Source organism: Taeniopygia guttata, chromosome 21, assembly GCF_048771995.1.
Source record: "Taeniopygia guttata chromosome 21, bTaeGut7.mat, whole genome shotgun sequence".
Taxonomy (NCBI): Eukaryota; Metazoa; Chordata; class Aves; order Passeriformes; family Estrildidae; genus Taeniopygia; species Taeniopygia guttata.
In genome coordinates this window covers 3,694,341-3,709,818 of record NC_133046.1, presented here as the reverse complement: position 1 = coordinate 3,709,818, position 15,478 = coordinate 3,694,341, and the positions used below count along the sequence as shown (strand labels likewise).

General features: G+C 46.6%; 1 protein-coding gene across 10 annotated transcripts in view; it reads right to left on the bottom strand.

Moving 5' to 3' along the window:
* The window catches only part of CAMTA1 (calmodulin binding transcription activator 1), a 223,662-nt gene that overhangs the window by 164,579 nt on the left and 43,605 nt on the right, over positions 1-15,478 (bottom strand). For all 10 annotated transcript variants that reach the window (XR_012051660.1, XM_030289466.4, XM_030289472.4 and 7 more), the window contains exon 3: positions 10,262-10,329. Coding sequence is in view for 9 of the 10 variants with exons in the window: in XM_030289466.4 (XP_030145326.1) it covers positions 10,262-10,329 (68 nt within the window). In the remaining variant the exon portion in view is untranslated. The remainder of the gene's footprint in view (positions 1-10,261; positions 10,330-15,478) is intronic.

Below are 15,478 nucleotides of genomic sequence, written 5' to 3'. Positions count from 1 at the left end.
AGGCCCAGCACTCGGCTTGCCCCAAACCAAATCCCAGGACACGAAGCATTCCCTGATGGACACCTGATGCTTCCCACGGAACACCCTGCCAGCACCGCGCGGGAATCCCGGCCTCTCCCCAGCTGCCTGAATCCAAGCACGGCCTCCACAGCTTTCCTCTCACCTCCCTCCCACCAGTTGTGATCTTATGCAACTGTCAAATCCTTGGCATGTTTGAAGCCTACTTGTTCAGGCGCCAAGTGGAGACTCATCTAATCCCTGCAACGAGTCACATGCTGCAATTGTGCTAATGCCATGCAAGACTTTCACTTTCCAGAACTTCACCAAATTTTTAATACCGGCAAGAAACTAGGATTAAATGTTAGCTCTGTTAGCGTTCAGGAACACACATAATCACAGGATATGATTCCATGCAGGTGCTTTTATTGACAGCTCTGGGAATCAGGGGTACAGACCCAAATCTGACTCCGACACGGCATTCCAGCTGAACGTATTTTATATTCTATCGTTATATAACTAACATATTAATTATTAAACTTATATTGTTCTATTATATACATTGACATGAGTTTCTCGTGATCTTTCTTAGTCCCCTGACCACAGTTTCTCATGATTATTCTTACGATTAAACAGTAATTATATTTAATTACTAAACAATCATCACATCTAACAGGTATATCATTTATCATGCACTAGCTACACAGGTGCAGTTCTAGCAAGGTACAAGGCCTTCATGTAGCCAGGGTATTTATTTTTTCAGGGCCTACTAAGCTTAATTTTCCTTTTAACCCTAAATACCCATGATTTTAAAACCCTTTTACTATCAGCTCCCCTATGAACTACATAATCTGAAGAAAAAATCCCAAACCCTAATCATTTGATCATTTTCATACATTACTAGAGTGCCCTCATATCCTTCCTAAGGGCAGAATCCCCTCTCTAACTACTGCCCACTCTGGCACATCAAAACTACAACAGTGGGATTGTGTCCACACATCACCTGCTTTGGTTGATTTCCCACCTGCACATGCATCTGGCTGTGACCAAATACTATCTCACCCAATATCAGGAATTTTGGTAAAGGCAGGTGTGCAGACTAAAGGAAGTTGTAATAAATACAAAAGTCCCTCCAGATCTGGGATCTGTGCAGGATTAGAAGTGACTTTTTTATAAATTTCAGAAGTTAAGGAGATGAGAGCAAGGACTGAAGAGGAAAAGAAACCAGACAAGAGCAGCAGTTAGAAAAGCCTGGGAGTAAAACCAGCAGGAGAAGAGGAGGCAGAGCAAGCACAAAAAGCTGTGATTATAAAATCCTCTAAATCTTTCATATCCTAAATTTAAAGCAGAGCACAAAATACTGCCCTGCTCTTGGTTAGCACTGTTCTCAAAGGCCACAGTTTATCAAAAAAAAAGTTTGCTGCACAATTTAGCACTGGTTGGGTCTGGGATTACAAATGCCATTGAGCAGGGAGACAGGTCTCCACACCACGTCACCAGCAGTGTTACCATCCCTGTCCTGAGGCATCTGCCTGAATACTGCAAAGTGGAATTGAGAAGCTGAACAGGGGAAGAGCCATGTTCCACCTTGGCATTGGGAGTTGGGACTGGGCACTACTCAGTGAACCCAATGTCACCTTACACATGGAGTATTTTCTTGGCAACTGGTCCAACAGTGTCATCGTTTCTTAGTTGTTGACAAATCCTGTTACACAGCAAAGATTTGTACCAGAGCTTTAATTTAATTACTGTAAATAAACCAAGCAACTTGGCTGAATGGCTTCATGAGTTACCAGCCCAGCTGAGGGCCAGGACCTGTAATCCTCCTGCAGCGCTGCTCCACGTGACATCCTAGGTAACAACTGCTACAGCAGCCATTGCTTCCAAAGATCCAGACAAAGCCTTCAGAACAATTTGGGTTACAGCCCCAACCCTGCACCAGCCCACTTTGGCTCCTGGCTGTACTGTGCTTCCAGGAGCAGCCCCATTGGTGCCCTGCAGCACTGGTGCTTCCAAAGCCCTTGCAATTGTGTGCAGGTCGTGATTCCAGCCCATGCTGCTGTGGATGAGCTTTGTGAGGCTGCAGAGAGAACTGATGGCACCCCAGAGAAACAGGTCAAACAGAGACTCTTGGACACGCTGCTAGAAGAGGTTTTGTCTCTCTTAAGGAAATGCGGAAAGGTTCCACAATTATCACTTTGCTTCCTTTGCTTGTAACCGTGTAAATCAACCCTTAATACCCTGTTTACTCACTGCAGCAGCATAAGAGCAGAGGGAAACACAGGAGCCATTTAGCCAGAGAGAATTAAATAAAATAGTGGGAACATCCCACAAATACCAAAGTCAATTAATTCATTTGTTACAGGGCAAGAGTCCTGCATAATTTGTCCTCTGAGTAGTTTATTTTATCTAATTGCTTATCCAGCAAGAAGATCTCCCCTGCATGACCCATTTGCTGTGCAAGAGGCTCGACTGATGAGAAATAAATGGTCACCTTCCAGAGGGCACGGAGTGACAGCAGGGATGCTCCATATGCTGCTCTGGTCCTCAGACCCACATCCAAGGAGAGCAATGCACCCATAACCTGACACCTCATAAGCAGGGTGAGCATTGGTGTCCAGGTTCTCCTGAGAAAACCAGAAGACCACAGTTCCCCTTTCCAGGACAAGCAGGAGAAGGGAAGGCTTGCAGCACACCCCACTAAGGCTTTACTTCCAGCCAGCTGCATTGCTGCAACTCACAGCAATGTGTTCACCCATCACCCTCCTTTTACAAAAGCACTTAAGGCAACACAACAATTCCAGTTGGGAGGGTGGAGCTCTTTGTCAGCCACATCACCCTCTCAGCTTCTCTACTAGAGGCAGAGCAGAGGCAGAACCAATGGCTTAATGCCTCACTTGTCATCTCTTGTCTGTAAACGTTGCTGGGGAACAGGCGTCAGAACCACTGCCACCTTCAGCTGGACAAAAGATGGAACCAGGACAGATGTTATTGGTCTCATCAACATTTGGTAAATTGAACAGTGAAATGGAACAGCCTTATTTATCTTAATTTCGTTCATCCTTGACATTTACAAAATAAATACAGGAATAATACTATGGGAACAATTCACTGATGGCAGCAGGAATCACACGTGCTCTGACAAAGGACAGGGAGTGACATGGCTACTGTCTGCTGGAAGCAGAAGAGAGGGTGCCAGAGGATCCCCAAAGGATCCACCAGTACCCCTCAGCTCAAAACCTCCCTGCAGCACCAAGTACATCCATGCTGGACAGAGACAGACCATGCTGACAGGAGAAAGGACTGCAAGATGATGCTTGGAGATTGGCTGGGCAGCAGGTTTCGAGTCACCACCAAAAAGGCAACAGGATTTCTGTCAGGAAAGCTTCCAGTTTTCACATTCTACCAGGAGGCTTCTGATGGGCTTTTACTGATGCTTCATCTCCCTCAGAATCAATAGCAAACAATAATCCCACGGCTAGGCATAAATCATGTTGCACAACTCAGCAAATCATCACGTGGGATGCCTCCGGACAAGGCCACTTCTTTATTTCGAGAAACAGTACCATTAATGGTTTCTGCCTGCCAAGCAACCAGATTCCCACTTCACAGCACTGGAAATCATCTTGCACTGAGTCCGGCCACTGTCTCCACTTATTGTGGAGCAAATATGGGCAAAGCTCATCTCAGCTTGTGGGTAGGTGGTGGGTGTTGGTGTTGGGGACGAGGCAGAGGGGCTGTGAAGGGACAGATGCCCACCTGCCCTGACACCAGTCCTGAGGCATACCCACATGCCCAGGGCTGCAGAGCAGCTCCTAAAACCCTTTTTACCACTTGTCATCCTGGTGATGCCACTTCAGGTGCAGCAGCCCCAGGCAGCAGAACTGCACTGTGTATTTACAGGAAACAAAGCTGCTGCAGCACGAGTCAGAAACTCAGCACTCCCACAAACAGCAGCCCTGGAAAACCCCAGCAGCACCTTCCCTCATGTCACTTTACATCCTGTCAGTAACTTACAGGAAACAAAAGGGCCCATCAGAGTTATCCAAGGGTGTGAGAGTTTAGGTACATCTGTAATTAAAACACAGACACCAAAGCTGAGAAGCAGCGCCATAAAGCAGATCATTTTACAGCTGGCTGGGCTCCCTCTGATGTACTTGAGAACCATTTTTAAGTGACATAAAGTTTAACATACCGGTACATCTGCCTACCCACCAGATTCTACACGGAATTTAAAATTTAATTATATTAAAGTATTGTTACAGTGCGCATAGCAAGAACGCCAACCAAGTGTAACTTGAGGAGAATCTCTGCCAGATTGTTGTGAATCTGTGTTTTCAGGACTAGGAAGAAAAAGAAGAAAATCAAAGCTGAACACCTGTATCAGTGTTCTCAGCTTCATTATTGCTCACCCACCAACTGCTCCACATTTGGGCTGAGCAGAGCCACACACTTGTCCAGTGTTTCACTACAGTGTCAATGCACACCTACAGCACCTGAGCCTGCCAAGCAATTACTCCTCACACCACAGCAAAAGCAAAGCCTGCTCACTGCCTACACATGCTTATTCAGCACCAAAAGGAAAGCCTCAACGTCTGCAGGCAGCTCCTCATCTTTCAACAACCGCAACACAAACCAATCTGTCCTCTCCAGGCTGAGCAGCGGATCCTCTGGGATGCTTCCAGCTGCTCTGCATACACAGGCACAAACATCCTCCCCCCAGTTCCATGTTACCAGCACATGCTGGCTAACATTCCAATGGGCAACTTATGTAACACTGTGCTTGTCATGTAAGACACTGTCCCCATCATGAAATCAAAGCTTCAACCCCCTGCCACAGGGCATCCTCTGCCCTGGGCTCAGGGGGCCCAATCCCTGCCAGCCCAAGAGGGTCACAGTGCCTTGTTTCAGCACTCCGACCTCAGGGCCAGGTTTCCTGGGTGGAAAAATCCTTGTCAATAAATAAAGAACCCAAATAAATAGTTTATTTTTCATCAGGTGCTGTTTGCAGCCATTAAGATGCAACAGGCAGCTCCTGGATGGTGTTTTTGACACAGAGAATGTATTGGAAGAAACAAGAGAATATCATTAAGGGTCAATTAGGAGCAACTTAAAGGAAATTTTTGCATATCTTACCTCCTGGACAAAAGACGTTTCTCCAGTGCCATATGAGAATATAAATTAAGTTGCAAAAATCTTTAAAATGTGACAAAGACTCATTTTGTTGCCATTTAGAACAGCCTGAAGAACAAACAGCAGGTCTTCTACCACTCTGCAGCCTGCACATATGACACAGAATGGCAGGTCCAAGGTGGTTCCAAAACAGCCATCAAGCCCTGTCCTTCATGGCCCACTTCGAAAGGAAGCACAGAATGCTGGACAATATGGAATTGTCTGCCAGGTCTGGGTGTGACCATCAGAAGTGCAGCCCAACAGCTCTTCCAGCTCTTCTATTCCACCCAGGACAAGGGCACTCCTCACTGATCTGCCTTGCAGTCTGGGAACCCCAGTCACAAGCCCAGTACAGGGGGCTCACACACCGAGCAGCCTCCTCAACCCTCAGCATCCTCCTACATGGGATCAAGAACAGTCAGAGCCTGCCAAATACTGAATGTCAGCGTTGTCCAAAGCCACGTTATCTTCCCTGGCCATACCCATTGACAGAAAAACCTACCAAACCTTGCTGCAGGCAGATGGGTTTGCTGAATGACTTCACTGCTTTGTTATCAGATAATTGCTTTTGGTGTCTATTCCATGTTTTCCAGAGTTCTCTTCTCCTCCAAGGGGCAGTACTGCAGGATTCTTATGAGTCCACATAAAGAGGGCACCCCAACACTGTGTGCCTGCAAAGCCAGGCAGTGGGGGCAGGTGTTCATGGACCAGCTGTGGAGCCACCCTCTCTGACACATCTCCCTCTGACACGTGGGAAAGCCCAAGCCTGGTGACCATGCACAGGGGCAGCAGAGCCATTGGTGGGCTGGAAGAGCCAACCTTCAGCCTCTGTGCCTGGTGAATACACAACAGAAACACAGACCTCTTGCCTTGGTTGTCCGAGTTGGACAGTGACATCTTCTGCTGTGACACAGATCTTCTGAGCTGCCAGCAGAACACAGAGAAAAACCAGCTCTCCCAGAGGAGCAGCACACACCAGGCTGGATTTGCCATGGGGAGAATTCGGAAGGAATACTTGAAGACCATGGCCTGAGTCAGGCCAGGCATCTGGATAGCTCCCAGCAACTCTGCCCTTAGGTCACTTTACAATCAACACAGTGAGCTGTTAAAAGAATTCATTATTGGTGTCTCAACACCCCTGGACCACAGCAGCTAAAAATCTATAGGAACGAAGGACTCTTAAAACCATCTGTGCACTGTTTATTCTCTGCAGGGACAATAAAGAGAAGGAAATACTGAAAGCAGTGAGAAGAAAATGTTGAGAGTCATGAAATCTATAAAGTGTAAAGAGAGATGTGCCACATTTAGCAAGGATTATGTCAAGCAGCATCCTGAGCCAGGAGTGCTGACAGCACACACAGGCTGCCTTCGACAGAGGAAAATAGGTCGTATGCGACCCCAAACACGCCAGCAGAGCTCCCAGCAGCACGAGCAGAAAACCCAAATTTCAGCACTGCCCACAGGCAAGGTTAATGGTCCTGGATCCTATGGAGAGTACGAGTCATATGAGAGAGCAGGACCTTTAAAACGTGCCTTGAAAGCCTAAGCAAGGTCTCGAGAGGACTTTTATTTCCAACAAGCACAAGGGGAGAGGACAGAACTTTTGCCACCGATCACTGCTCTGGACAGTTGCTTTTCCACAACCTCCAGCTCCCATGAGCTTCTCCATGGGGAGCCTCTGTCTCATTTCCCAGCAGCCAGGACATCCTGGCAGCAGCATCCACCCATGCAGAGGGACAGCTCTCACACAGAACACACTGGAAAGGTGTGCTCACAAGGTAATGGCCTAACACAGTGAATTAATTCCAAAGCACAATTGTTTTCAATCTTCATTTAAACCCAACCTTACCTAATCTCACTTTAACGACATAGGAAATGGAAATTCCCTTAATAATGTAAGTTATGAATATTTATTACCCTATTTTTTACCTGAAAACTGAGTAATTCAATTAATCTTACTATTAATTATTTAATACAGAATTAATATACTGCAAGATCCTAACTTTTCTTTACAATGCTGCTGATATCCCAGTTAGGGGATGTTCCTTACGCTGGACTGATGGACAGGTAAGGCACAAGGTGTGCTTCCTGGACAATGGGCACCTGGAGAGGAGGTGGGGAGACTCCAGGGACTGCACCCATCCTGCTCTCACTGTGGAGCAAGGCTGGTCCCACCAGCAATTGCCCTGTGTCCTTTCCCAGACATGAAGCAGGAAGGGGTAGAAACACATCTGAACTGCATTCCCAGATAGAAAACTGACCTTGCAGCTTCTGGGCACAGCCAAGGCTTTTCCATTGCCTGGGGCCCACATGTGAAATAGTGAAGTCACCTCAGATTGCTCAAGAATATTTTTTAAATACTGTACAAACGCTAATGGCAGAAGGCACCTGGAAAGAGAGAAGCAAAGAATCTTCCTCTGGCACAATGCTCCTGGACTCAGAAAATTGACTTTGTCATTGAAATTCCAAAGTAAATAACAATTAAGTTCTACTTGATATATAAATGTCAAGTAATTTTTTTTTTGTCATCGTGATTTGCATTTAAACTTGGAAATGTCAGACACTTGGCCCTGCTGCATTAGCAGAACGCTTCCCCCGCCCCGCTGACGGAACACCCGCTGCGGATTACCCGGCACATCATCAAGTAACCAAACACCATTCCAAGGGAGCCTCAAGGTCGATGCTTGCGAGGTGTACTTGCTAATTTATGTTGATCAACTGGAGCGCTCTAAAGACTATTGTAATAATGCTCCAGTACATTTATATCCCTGTATTCAATCAACTGGAGTCGTTCAACAAGAAGTTTCATAAAAAAGTAATTTTAGGGACCTTTTCCGAAGGTTTGTCACAGCTCCTTCAATGCCACCACAATGGCAAGAGGGCCTTCCCTCCATGCCCATGACTAAAGCAACACCCAGCCGCGCTGTAAACATGGGAACGTCTGTTTGGGAAAGAGATGAAAACATTCAGAACTGCAAGCCTGGCTCTGAACCAGCTCCAGACCAGCTTGTCCCTCATTGCCACACTGCCTTGGCTCAGTGACCTGTGAGGCACCACAATCACAGCCCAGCCTGGCCTGACCCTCTGCAGCAGCTCCTTCACTGGTGGCTGAGCTGGACAGCACCAAACCCCTCACCAACATGAACCCTCTGCCTAAAGCTGCAGCAGCAGCAGCTCCCACAGGCAGCGTCCAGCCGTGCCCGGAGCCCCCATGGCATCCATCCAGCAGTGACTCCTCACAGCACACTATACATCATTGTATTAGGAAACTCTCTGTGTGTCAGTGGTGCAATTAATTTTTATTAATTTTCTGAGATGAAATGAGTAGCACCCACAGCAGCAAACAAAGAACAGGGAGTGTTCCAGTTCAGTGCCAAATCGATGTCATTAATTCTGTAATACTGATTGTAGCAACTCAGCATTTAACTCTTCCAATTAATTTTTATATTAAAAAAAATAGAAAACTAACTGAACAATTTCAGAAGGACCTTGAACTCATGTCACAACTTTCCTTCTCCTGGGACATTCCTTCTTCCAAGTGTAAACACACAAGAGGAAGGTAAGGAAATGTTCATCAGAAAATTATTTTCATGCATTGCCTATAGAAAACCAAGCTCTAAAGATCAGAAGATGCTGCTACAAAAACATTTATAATCTCCTATCTTTAATGATACCATGTAGAGCCAGACTAGTTAATGTGTTTTCTGACCCCTTAAAAGGCTTCTCTGGCAAAGGCTCAGCCAGAAATTGTTTTGAATTAATTCTGAAACTGGGATTACCAACTCAGAAAAAACTATAGCTAATATTTAACTGAATTACCTCCTGTTCTGCAGCCAAGGAGAGCCTCACAGCTGCCACATTCAGGAAAGATCCATTCAGGGCCCTTCCACCACCATGACAGCTCCAGGTCTTGGAGAACCACTGAGAAAGCAATTGGGTTTCCCACATCTCCTTCCCAGGTGCTACACGCTTTAATATGACAAGCAAATGCATTACTTACCAATGTCACAAAAACATACAGTCTGGGGGGAAAAGCCCACAAAAGTAAAACAACACAGCTGTTTTGTTCCCATATTTCATGGAAAGCAGGTCCTCTGTGTGCCCCACCTGCAGCTGCACTGCAGAGGTGCAGAGAAGGCCTCCACGTCCATCCTCTCTTCAGCTGGGTGCTGTGGAACACCTGGAATCAATCTGTGCTATTTGTTAGGGTGGCACTGCTCCCCGTGTCCCACTGTGACCTCTGTCCCTGCTCATGGCAGCAGGAGGTGATGCCAAACCTGGAGCACGCTGCTCCGGGCACCTGCGGCACCGGCCCCTGCAACGGATGACGCTGGGATGCAGGATGCTAGAATAGGCTTTTCTCTCACCTGGGTCCCAGCAGGCTCCTTCCAATGGCCCAGCCCTCTGCAATAGGAAATGGGTGGATTGGGAAAAAGAAAAACAGCAAAACCCCAGCAAGACCAGAAAGCAAGAGTCGTTCTCTGCGTTAGTGAGATGTATGGAGCCAGAACATAGCTGAAACAGCAGAAAACATCCACAGCCAAAACTCCATGTCTGGGTTCCCAGGGGAGCGAAAAGTTAAACATTTATGGCAGCACGAAGAAGACATGACATTTACTGAATAATAAACTGCAAACATGTCTGTTAATGCAGCTTTTTGGGACCTCCTCACCATCAAACACTTAACCCCAGCAAGGGAAACACCAGAACACAAACAATCCCTGTGTCTGTCTGTGAACAGGCACACATGGTGGGGTTGGTGCTTTTTTATTTATTTAAAGTTAGAGGCAAGGGAACTCTGTCAAGATAAACAGCCCATAACCTTGCTCAGAGACTTCAGATCTGCTCATCTGAAGGGATACAATTAAATCCTGAGCAATCGGGTTAAAACTTTAACCTGCCAAGACTGTAGCTGTTCCATTTTTAATCAATCTGATTTCATTCAATAAAATGCTCATTAAGGCAATTAATGAGAGTTTGGTGTCACAAGCCATCAGGCATGACTGGGAGTTTCCACTTGGTGGTCAGGCATTGATCAGTGAGTCGAGTCATCAGCGCGAGAGAGTCAATGTGCTGAGCAGGAGAACATTACCTGGTTTTGGGGGAGGTTGTTAGCCACTCCTCATGCTTTTCAAACGTTATTAAATAAGCTGCAATTTCCTGAAAGAGAAATGCAGAAAGAAAACAGAGTTACTTGCATGGCTGTGCTGGGAACTGGAAAGTTTTATAACAGAGACATGGAGAAGCCTACCCCGGGGCCAGGCTGCAGCTGAAATCAGGTTTTGACTGACAGAGCGCACTCAGTAAATGTTCACATCCACGCCACCAAGGCCAGGCTTAAACAGGACAATGAAGAGATGCAAATGAGGAAAGGCATTAACATTTTCCAGCACAGAGAATTTGCTGGTAACTGTGGTGACCACGGCATCGCCGAGAGCCCGGTATGACGTCAGGAAGCAAAGGGGAGGGTAGCGACAATACGGACACAGGGAGCTAAATAAAATATTTATAAATAGAACAGCATCACTGCAGAGAGAATTACTGAATTATTAATCGTTGCCATAAAAAGCCAGCGGGTGACATCAACATAAGTCATTGCTCCCACTTGCAGGAATGATACGGGCGATTACTTCCAGATCAGAACCGATTTGTTTGCAGGAAATTATCGGCGCCAGCGACATAATTCACGACAGTGCCTGCAAACAGGCCTGAGGAACACAGGACAGATGTTCATCCATTCCCTGGGTACAAACCCGGGGTGGTCAACAGGTGACAAATGTCACCACACCAACAGTGTCCCGAAATCCCATGGACTCCTGCGACTGTGCTGAAAACAAGCCCCCTACAATATAGCCAGAAAAATGTAGGGTTTTGATGGTTATCTTCCAGAAATTACCACCCAGCTCTCAGAGGGGCCTGCATAGCAAAATCTGAATGAGTGAGGTCAGTGAAACTGCCTTCAATGTACAAATGCCTCAAATCAGACCCCCAAAACACATGCAGTATCATCTCCAGAGCCACTGCAGCAGAAGTGTCCCCAGGCTGTAACTCCCAACAGCACAACACACGCCTGTGCCAGGGCTTTCCACCAGGAGAGGTGTTTTTATTATTTTTTTTTTAGCTAGCTCTATATAAGGGCTGTAGCTTACAGTACCAAAGCTAAAAACCCCCACAATGCTCTCCAACCAGCTGGCCCAAGCATCTGCTAGAGCCACAAAATGCAATTATATTACTCCCAAACGAGACGTAAAAATATCTTGTTTCCAATACTCTTGGTTTTAAGACTCATACTTAATGTCCTCTGGGCATTGCGGCGGTGCCAGATCTCCGTGTTATGTACTTTATTAGAGCTGTGTGAATGTCATATTAATGACTCCTGACCAACATGTTTACACTGCAAATAAATTCTCCTGGAATCCATTGATGCACCCCTTGTTTCCCAAGCCAGTCTCTGCAGGTTTAAGGGATCCCCATACACACAGATGACAGAGCAGCGACACGAAGCTCCAAAAACTCCTCTTTTTAATTTATGCCTAGTGGCTAACAGCTGAATAAAATTCAGCATCAAAGAAAGCCTGCGCAGACCTCCACACTGATGACCTTACCAATCCTCACAGTTTCATAGCAGCTGCACCTGAATCAGATGCAAGTGCTGAAGTCTAGACACTACATGGCCAAAAAGTCTGACTCCAGATTTCCCACAGGCTAAAACCACGTAACTAAAATTCTTCAGAAAATATGGAAAAAGATCTCTGCGGTTTTCTTAAGCCAGTGCAATAATTCCACCAAAAGTGCAGCAATCAGCAGAGTTCTATTCCCAACCCATCCCACATTATGTGTTCTCAGCTCACTATGCTACAAACCAGTGTCATCTCATGCTGTACAGTGAGATGAGCTCTGAAGAGACTGAGAAACATCTGGGAGTTCCCTGCACCAGGCAAGCAAGCATTTACAGAAACAAACCCCTTCAATGCCAAGACAGTTTAGGGGGGTTCAGGTTAGTCTGAGATTTTGCCTATTCATACTAAAATTTAACTGCTGTTAGGAGAATTAAGCCATTTTTAACTTTTGTGGCTGAACAAATACATTGCTATGGCATAGAAACCCAAAGTATTCCAGGTGAAGGAACTCAGCCTTACCCACAGCTCATTCACTCTGGTCCCTTCTGCCAGCCCATGCCAGGCATATGTGAAAACCTAATCCCAAATCATCACCAACTGGAGGAGCTGCAGCAACAAGAGGCTCCCATGCAAGGCAGAACATGGGCTTCCACTCTGCTGGCCTGGCTCACTCACATCTGGGCAGAGAAAAGGCCAAACTGCTAGCCAGTGCCACAGATAAACATCAGGGAAGGAGGATGTACTTCTCTGCTGCAAAACCCCCTTAAACCCACTCCTTATGTGTTCTGCTTTCTGTAACTACAACTTCGTGTCAGCTGTGCAGAGGAAAGTGCTCAGCCCAGCACTGGTGGTTGATCAGAGGTTTGCACAAGATGCCTCTGCCCAATGGCTCCCCATCTACATGTTGGGGCACAGGTTCAGCAGCTGCATGGGCCGATTACCCTGCTGTCACACCAACACCCTTTTTCCTTTTGAAAAAAAGAGGGAAGAAATAGATTTATCACCAGAAGACACAAAGTCATTAAATAATTAAAAACAAAACTATGGGCACAATAAAAGCTCGCTGATAAAACCCTGCATTTTAATGTGTGTTAATTCCCCTAATGATTCTTTCTGTGTCTCACAGGGTCAAATCAATGTCCTCACGAAAAAATCCAATTATATCCCATTCATCGTATCTTTGGAGCAAGGCTATTGTTTGCTTTTGTCTTCTATCAAACCCTTTTCCCATTGCTTCTTGCCCGAGACTACAAACAAAAGACAGCATGGCACCAGCAAGGTCAGACGAGACAGAGCTGCTCGGAAACCCCGGCTGGTCCTGGCTCCTCTGTGATTGCACAGCAAGCGACAAAAATCAAGGGACGCCTGCACGTGGCACAAACGCTCAGTCTTGTCACCAGCGAGTCCCCCCGCAGCACCAGGCAGGCCAGGTGGCACTAGGTGGACCCCAAGGCCACCCCGGTTTATCTCCATGGGCAGCAGCCCATGTCCCACCCAGACCCACGTCCCTTCTATCCCAGCTTTGAAATCACTGTCAGCATGAAGTGAGTGAGCACTGCTGAGAAAGGGTGAATCACTGAAAGCTGTGTGGATCCAGCTCCCCTTCCGAGTGTGTCACCAGTCCCAGGGCAATGCTCAGCACGTGGCTTTCCCTCCCCGAGTGCCTGCAGGACTGAGCCCACCACTCACACTGATGAGAACAAGCTTGATTGACCATCTCAGGGAATCACACCTTAAAGCAAATGAGATTATTTAACATTCAGATCACTCGAGTTGTGTTTTATCCTAAACATGGTCAGATAATTCTGTGTTTAGTCTAGACTTGGTTGCTCAGGCTGAAAGCATTTTATCTAGGTACGCATTTATTTTTATTTTGCACTTGCCGGTTTGTTTAGATTATTAGTCCAAATGCACCAGGGAGCCACCAGCTGGGAAGCCCAGCAAGCTGCGTGACCCAGGACACAAGCAGCTCCACCATCTCCAGACAACTGCCACCAAGGATGTTCCCATTGCTCCCTCAGCCTCATGCCAGTGTGGCACCACTCGGCCTGGCGTTCCCGGCTCAGGCACAGTGGCAGAGCCACCACACGCTCCCCACCCAATGCTACGTGACTGCAGCTCTTCAGACACTTCAATATTTAATGTTAGCACATAACAGCCCAGAGCTGTGGCACATGGGCGACCTGATCTCACCCGCCACTTCCCAGCTGCCGCGGGGAGGACGAGTGGCAGTGGTGCAGGGACAGGGACAGCAGGGAGGAAGAAGATCCCTCGGTGCATTCAGTGCTGCTCAGCAGCTGCTGCAAAGCTGCTCATCTTCATGCACAGGAGCTGGAGAGAACACGGCCACAAAGCACAGGACAGACCGACGGGCAGGGATCTGGCGGTGTCACAGAGGCTCGTGACCCCTCGTGCCAACTCTGCCCCGAGCTGAAGGGTTTCCAGTGAACACACATATTTTTTTGGTGGAAAAAGAGTAAGTTTAAAAAACTCTGAAACAAACAATTAATGGGTTCCCTAAAGCCATGGATTGAGTGTTGGTTCCTTCCTCTCACCTCGATTCCTTTCAGGTCATCCTGCATCATCACAAGGTATTGGTAATTCCCACCTCACCACTCAAAATAAAAAGAGAAACTGTAAGGGAGAAGGATTGCAGGATTCCCTAAGCCAGGCTGCTATGGTCACCATCTGGTCTCAAAGCAACATGTAATTCATTAAAAAAAAAGCAGTCTGAATTTCAAGTTATTACTTTGTATGAATTATACACACCCGCATTAATAAGCCTGCATCTATGCATGTGTTAGGAGAAAGCAGAAGAGTTTCTACTCATCCCTAGATTTAGACCACAGAGCTAATAAAGCTGCAATCCCTTAAGCGAGAACATTTATTCTCTTAGGAATTCACCACATCCTCTCTGCTATAAAGACAAATTCCAACCCATCACTTACTTATCGTCCTTCTGCTCTGAAATTAAAATAAAAATTCATGTTGACTATGGACCATCTTCTCAGCTGGGATTGAGCCAGTTTCATTTTCTACCCATCCCCACTCTATAAGCTATTAATATTCTGAATATCCCAACTACAAACTCCTCCAAACACCACACAGAGTGGGCTCATACCACCTTGTTTAGCATCATGGGAACAAAAATCAAAATTCCATTGCCAAATGCAGTTGTTTGGCCTAAATCAGCAACACTGCCAAAGGGATATTGCTCATGTGCTGGGTGAAACAAGGAGCAGGAGAAAGGCAAAGCAAGCCCATGAGTGTCCAGCAGGGACAGGAGGGGCAGATCACTGCAGGCTGACAATACCTGTCAGTGACAAAACACTCCTACACCAGAATGTTTCACTGCCATTTCAGCCAGGACTTGGTTTGGTCTTGAAGCATTACCTGTCTGCACCTTCTCAAAGCAGAAACATTGATCAGCCTATGCTCAGGCTGAAAAGGGGATAAAGCTCAAATATTGCTGTTTTGCTGAAAATCTGTGTCAGCAGTAAAAGCTGTGCCTGGGGGTCAGAGGTTGCCCAGGGCTGCCCAGCCGGAGCACGTGTCAGGCTGGACTTGCACAGATTTGGTTTTCCAACTCATGCCATGAATTTCCTGCCAAGTGCAGAGGTATTTATTCATACCTGTGAAAATACCACGGACTGGCTGAAGCCAGACCCTTGGTGTGTTGCCCTAGTGGA